The following is a 6,197-nucleotide window of genomic DNA, read 5'->3' on the forward strand; positions in this document are numbered from 1 at the left end:
GGGGGGGCCTTTCCCCCCCCCCCAGCTGCTCCCCCACCTCCAGCCGCTGTGGGCAGCCCCGTTCCGACAGCCCCAGCACCTCCGGGGACAGAGTGGGCGCCCTGTGCCCACAGGAGGCCGCGCTGCTGCGGCGCCGCTGTGCTGCATGCCCAGCCTTCGCGCACTGGAGCCCCACAAACCGCCAGAGCGCAGGCAGCCCACAGGCACCCCAGCTGAGCCAGCCTGCCCTCCCGCATGCACTGCCCGCTGCGTGCTGCCCACGATGCCCCCTCCCTCACGGTCCCTCTCCCTCCCAGTGATGTGCCACTGCCAGCGCAGGGGGGCTCAGCTGCTCCTGGGCCGGGACGCCCACCTGCACCTCTACGAGCACGGCGGGGCTGCGCAGGTGGGTGCTGCGGACGGGCTCCGGCCTGGGCTGGCGGGACACGGTGGCACCGGCAGCACAGGCAGGGGCAGGAGGGCGGCTTGCTGCTGCCCTCCTCTGGCTGTCGGGGCCGGGCTGGATGGAGGATCCCTTGCTGGGCTGTGGCAGCAGCATCATTCAGATCTCCCCCAGCCACAGCCTGGGGCACGAGTGGGGGCTGAGCACACCCGGCGCAAGGGAGGAGGGCACGGAGGGTAAGAGGGCCAGGACCCCCATGCACTGCCACCGTCCCCCATCGGGTCTGCTCTCTGGCCCGCCCTGGGCACAGGTCGCTGGCGTCCACTCCCAGGCGCTGCCGGACCTGCCAGACGGCACCTTCGACCTGGACCAGCTGGAGCTGACCATCCACGAAGCCCACGGCAGCCGGTACCACCCGCGCCCCGAGCTCATCTGCCTGGAGAACACGCACAGCTCGGCGGGAGGCCGGGCACTGCCCCTCACCTACCTCCAGCAGGTAGGAACCAGCAGCTGGCAGCAGCCCTGCCTGGGCGCAGGCAGCCAAACCTGGCAGGACAGCACCACAGGGATGCCAGGGCCTTGCTGAGGAGCTCAGAGCGCTGCTCACGTTGGTGCTGGCTGCCCCATGGGGCTCGGTGCCTCCAGGGGTCCCTCCTGGCCCAGCTCCTCCTCTGCCTCCCCCCAGGTCCGGGGGCTCGCTGATCGCTACGGGCTGCGGGTGCACATGGACGGAGCACGGCTGATGAACGCGGCGGTGGCCCAGGACGTGGAGCCGGCTCGGATCACCCAGCACTGTGACTCTGTGTCCCTGTGCTTCTCCAAGGTGTGCTCCTGTGGGGAGGGGGTCCTCGGGGCCAGATGGGACCAGCGCAAGCTGGGGCCTCGCCCTTGTTCGGGGGTATGGGGCTGAGTGCCCAGCTTGCAGGCTGGGGCATCCCTGGGTGCATCCCCAGGAGGGGTACGGGCAACCCCCCGGGGGCAGCTTGGATCACCCCTCTGGTGGCTCCGCAGGGCCTGGGTGCCCCGGCCGGCGCGGTGCTGGCTGGACACAGGGAGTTTGTTGCTGAGGCCTGGCGTGCGCGGAAGCTGCTGGGTGGGGGGATGCGGCAGGCAGGCGTGCTGGCAGCTGCTGCCCGCCTCGGGCTGGAGCACGCAGAGGCGACGCTGCGCAGAGACCATGACAACGCCCGACACTTTGCTGAAGGTATCTTGGGGCCCCTCGGCACGCCGGGAGGTACGGGTGCCTGCAGCCTGACACTGCTCTCCCTGCCCAGCCTGACAGCTCGGCGTGGGCCCAGCCTTATACCCTCCCCCCCCCGCTGCCAGCTGGGCTCACCGCACCCAGCATCACCCGGCGCTGCTGGGCGTAACAGTGGCGCAGGCACCTTCCCCAGGCAGCCTTGCTGGATCTCCAGCCAGGCAAGGATGCCGCTGGGGTCCCTGCCTGGCTGGAGTGCCGGGACGATGCCATGCCTGTCCCCATGGTGCCCACAGTGACCCTGGTGCTACACAGCAAGGAGGGCAAAGGGCCTCTCCTTCAGCTGGGACCTGGAGCAGGGCTTGGGCAGCGCTGCAGCCTCCTCTCCCGGGAAGCCGGGCACCGGGCTCGCAGCCTACCGTCCCTGCCTCCCCCAGGCATCCAGGAGCTGAACTCGCCCCTCTGTTCTGTCAACCTCGCGACGGTGGAGACAAACATCGTGATGGTGAGCATCAGGGGGGGCTGGGCGTCCCCCGCAGAGCTCTGCGAGCACCTGCGGGCAGTGAGCGAGGAGGAGTTGGCCGAGACCGGCCAGGTTGTCAGCGTCCTGATGTTCCCCTGGTCGGCACACACTGTGCGCGCGGTCTGGCACCGCGACGTCTCGGCCCGCGACACCGAGCTCGCAAAGAACAAGCTGGAGTTTGTGGCCAGGAAGTGCCAGGAGAAGCTGGCCTTGGGACCGCACCCGACCCCTCCGAGCGCGGGGGGAGCCTGAGCATCCTTCCAGGCCCAGCTCAGGGGCAGCTGCCTCCCCCTGGCTGCTGCAGGCAAGCTGGGGCGGCTGTCCCAGCCCTGTCCTGGCAGCCAGCAGCAAAGGGGCTGGGACTAGCCACAGCATGCTCCAGGCATGTTCCCAACCGGCTGCAGTACAACATCCACCCCCGCATGCAGCCCTGCAAACCAGCGTGAGCCCAGCCCCCAGGAGACCCCAGCCCACCCTCCCAGGAGGGAGCGCCTTCACAGACATGCCTGGAGGGACAGAGGGGAGCCCACATGTCACACTGACACCCAGACCCCTCTGAGACAGCATGCCCATCTCGCTAGTCACCCAGCAAACATCCTCAGAGCACCCTCTAGTCCTCTACAGAAGCTCTGCTTCTGTAACTCGGGTCCCGCAGACAGCACCCAAAAGCAGAGCCAGACACCTCTAGCCCCAAAGGCCACATGCTGCACCTGGCCCACGTGCACCGCACGTGTGCAAGGATGCTGCAGCAGGGAGACGGATCCCTCAGGATGGTCAGGGCACAAAATAAACGTGTTCTGGCAGCACTGTGGCTGCGCAGGATGTTTTCTCCCAAGCGTGCTCCTCCCCTGACTGTGCAGCAGGGACATTGTCACAGCCCAGAGGTCCCCATTGAGGGATAAATGCTCCTGAGGACATGGAAGTATCTCACAAGTTGGCCAGGACTGGCCTAGCCTGGCCCAGACAGCTCCCCAGTGTGCTCCTCCAATCACCCCCAACCCCAAAGGCTTGCATTATCCCAGTCCCACAGTCTCCCCGCAGCCGCAGGCAGGCTCTCCAGGCTTCCCTGCCTGCTGAGCCTGTCGCTTTCTGGGTTGGACTTTGCCTGTGCAAAGAGCTGGGCTGAGCTCAGTGGTGCACTCCCCCACTGCTGGCACGGAAGAGAGCCCAGCCACAGGACAGGAGCTCTGCACTGGGAAAGGAGATTCTCCCTGCAGCAGCCATGTCTAGTACTTGCCGGCTCAGCACAGCCCCAGCTCCCCAGGAACCAGTTACACCCAGGCAGCAGTTATTCCTGTTTTATTTTGTATTGGCAATAAGCAGTTGAAAGGAAATTGAGGGAACAAACTTCATCACCCGGTCGTCCAGAGCGAGCCCTGCAGGCCTGCCAGCCCTGCACGCTCTCCGGATGGGCAGAAACACCCTGCAAAGGAACACCAGCCCAGGCGAGAATCAGTGATAACTGGTGCTCCCCTGCTCTGAGCGCCCCCCCCCCCCCCCCCCCCGCCTGGCTGCAGGCTGGAAGGAGTGGAGCAGGCACAGAGGGTGTTCGGAGGCGGCAGCCGCCCTGTGCTGCAGGAGGAGACCCAGCGGGCTGGAGCGAGGAGGGCAGCAGGACAGGGTGCACGCCGGCTGCCTGTCGCCACCACGCAGGACTGTGGTTCCCATCTCAGTTTGCTCCCGACACGCCATCAAGCTCTTGAAATCATGTTCAGAATCACCTGGGATTAGGAACCAAGCCCTGTGAGCAGTGCCTGGCCCCGCTCCTCCACTCCTGGAGATGACGGCCAGCCCTGAAGCCGCAGCCCCACACCCGCCCCACACCCTGCAGTATGCAGGGGAAGCTCGCCTTGGCACAGCCCTCCTGGGCTGCTGATCTTGGCTGTGCTCAGAGAGCAAAGGGAGGACGGGAGCTCTTCCCCTACCTGAGTGAGGACATAGCTCTCCTCCGACAGCTTCTCAATGATGTCAAAGTGATCCACGCCGGCGAGATCCAGCAGGGAGACGGACCAGCCGGCTGTGCGCAGGGCCTGCGGAGAGAGCAGCGCTGGCAGGAGGGACCCTGACCCCCATCTGCCCCGGACAGGGCAGCAGGAATGACGGCTCGGCAAGGACTAGTGTCCTCCTCTGAGCTGCTGTCATCTTCGACAGCAGCCATCGCCACAACAGCAGAAATACTGCTCTGATACGGCACACGAGCTCTTCATCCCAGCTTAGCAGGTCCGAGCGGGCCAGCTGGAGCAGCATCCCCGCAGAACCGGGCAGCGTGCTGCCCGGAGCTCACCTGGCCATACTCCTGCGACTGCCTGCGAAACTCCGGGGAGTCGTGCTGGGCCACAGCCACGAGCACCTCGCAGGCCGCAGCCGCAGGCACTGCTGGGGTGACGCACAGCATGGGGCTGTTCCTCTGGGCGACCTCCCTGGAGGAGACACCGCAGTGGCAGCTGACGTAGCCCCTCGCTCGGAGAGGGCGTCTTTGCCTGCAGAGCACCCGTGCCCTCGGCTGCGTGCACCAGCCAGGCGGAGGGCGCAGGGACTGTGCCCAGGTCAGGCGCAGAGGCAGCCGGTGCCCTGCTGCACAGGCAGGCTGTGCGGGCAGGGGCAGAGCAGGCTGCAGAGCCGCTGGCGTTCTCCCACAGGCTGCGCTGGCCAAAGCCACGCGTGTGCGCAGCCTGCCTGTGCCCTTTCCCAGTCGCTGTCCCCACAGCGTGCGGGCTCACCGGCTCATGTTCAGCGCATCGTTCACATAGGTGTGCAGGATGGGCTCAAGGTCGTACACGCCGCTCACCAGCACAGCTCCTGGGGGCAGAGGCATCGGTGGGTGAGGGGCCCTGCAGTTCGGGCCGCTCTCACAGCCCTGCGCGTGGGAACTCTCCTTGCACCCACATCCCCAGGCCTCAGTGAGCGGCTGGTGGGTGCAGGACACGCACGCTCCTGGGGGCAGCTTGTCCAGGAGCCCAGAGTCCTGCACTCCTGGCACCTGTGGGCTGCAGTCAGTTGGGGCAACTCATCTCCCTCGGCTCTACAGCCCCCGCAGCCCCGTACGGGCAGCAGAGACGGCCTCGTCCCAGGTGCAGACGCCAGTTCTCCTTCAGCCCCCGCGCCTGGACATGGCAGTGCTACCTTTGATATCCGGTGCCACTCCATATTCCGTCCAGTCCGTGGACAACACCATGGCTGCCAAGTGTGCCCCTGCTGAGTGTCCACACAGGTAAATGCCTCTGGAGAGAGGGAGCCATGAGCCGGCACAGGGAGCAATGGCGTGGCGCCTGCTGCCTCGAGACACCCTGCTCTGTGCGGAGGAGGCGGCACAGCCGCAAGTGCCGCAGCCCAAACGCGGCAGCTCAGACACATTTCCCAGTCCATCAACTGACACCTCGCGCAGTCACAAGGGAGCATGGCCACAGGTGTTGCCCAGCACTCGGACTGAGGCATTGAAGCCTTTGTCACAGCGAGAGGGGGCTCGTTTGCCCCCTCCTGTTGCTGCCACAGCCACCCCCACGCACCAAACCACCCAGGGAGTGACGCAGGCACTGTTTGCCTTGAAGGCCTGACAGCGGCCATAATGGTGGGGCGGAGGGGACCCCGGGAGCCGGAGGGGACCCCGGGAGCCACGCGTGGCCCACCTGATCCCAGAGTATCGCTCCACCAGGAAGGCAAGGCTGCGCCGCACCTGCAGCACCATGGCGTCCATGTGGCCTGGGCAGAGAGCAGAGTCGGGAGGGCGCCGGGCCAGCACGGGCAGCCGCAGCCTCTGCTGGGCAGCACCTACCTTTGGGGGCTGTGTCGTATCACCCCCCCGCCACCCCACCGGCCCCAGCGGGGGGGCTGCGAATCCCGACTCGTCTTTACTAGGGGGAAACAGAAGCTAGCCAGGCTGCGGGGGCCGGGGTGTCCTGGGTCCGGCCGGGAGGCCCAGCAGACCCGGAGTACCCAGCACAAGTCCGGGTGTCACGAGAAGGGAGGTGGTAAAAGCAGGCCGGGGGGGGGGCTCCCTTCCCAAGGGATCCCCGCCCATCACCACTTACAGAAGGGTCGGTGGGAAAATAGATGTCCAGCTTCTCCCCCTCCCCGTCGCCGTAGGGGACGTGCAG

At 66.7% G+C, this 6,197-nt stretch overlaps 2 protein-coding genes across 2 annotated transcripts in view; one reads left to right on the forward strand and one right to left on the reverse strand.

The window, feature by feature from the left end:
* The window catches only part of LOC103899049 (probable low-specificity L-threonine aldolase 2), a 26,182-nt gene extending 23,317 nt beyond the window's left edge, over positions 1–2,865 (forward strand). Inside the window, exons 4-8 of the mRNA XM_009279456.2 lie at positions 297–385; positions 693–878; positions 1,068–1,205; positions 1,394–1,586; positions 2,018–2,865. Of these exons, the coding sequence (XP_009277731.1) occupies positions 297–385; positions 693–878; positions 1,068–1,205; positions 1,394–1,586; positions 2,018–2,355 (944 nt within the window). The 3' untranslated portion in view covers positions 2,356–2,865. The remainder of the gene's footprint in view (positions 1–296; positions 386–692; positions 879–1,067; positions 1,206–1,393; positions 1,587–2,017) is intronic.
* Positions 2,866–3,393: 528 nt separating this feature from the next.
* Positions 3,394–6,197, reverse strand: part of AFMID (arylformamidase) — a 14,439-nt gene continuing 11,635 nt past the window's right edge. Inside the window, exons 2-8 of the mRNA XM_009279457.2 lie at positions 5,876–5,954; positions 5,730–5,802; positions 5,227–5,324; positions 4,824–4,902; positions 4,388–4,523; positions 4,029–4,133; positions 3,394–3,824 (exon numbers count right to left, since the gene is read on the reverse strand). Of these exons, the coding sequence (XP_009277732.2) occupies positions 3,795–3,824; positions 4,029–4,133; positions 4,388–4,523; positions 4,824–4,902; positions 5,227–5,324; positions 5,730–5,797 (516 nt within the window). The 5' untranslated portion in view covers positions 5,798–5,802; positions 5,876–5,954 and the 3' untranslated portion in view covers positions 3,394–3,794. The remainder of the gene's footprint in view (positions 3,825–4,028; positions 4,134–4,387; positions 4,524–4,823; positions 4,903–5,226; positions 5,325–5,729; positions 5,803–5,875; positions 5,955–6,197) is intronic.

Source organism: Aptenodytes forsteri, unplaced genomic scaffold (assembly GCF_000699145.1).
Source record: "Aptenodytes forsteri isolate BGI_AS27 unplaced genomic scaffold, ASM69914v1 Scaffold243, whole genome shotgun sequence".
Lineage (NCBI taxonomy): Eukaryota > Metazoa > Chordata > Aves > Sphenisciformes > Spheniscidae > Aptenodytes > Aptenodytes forsteri.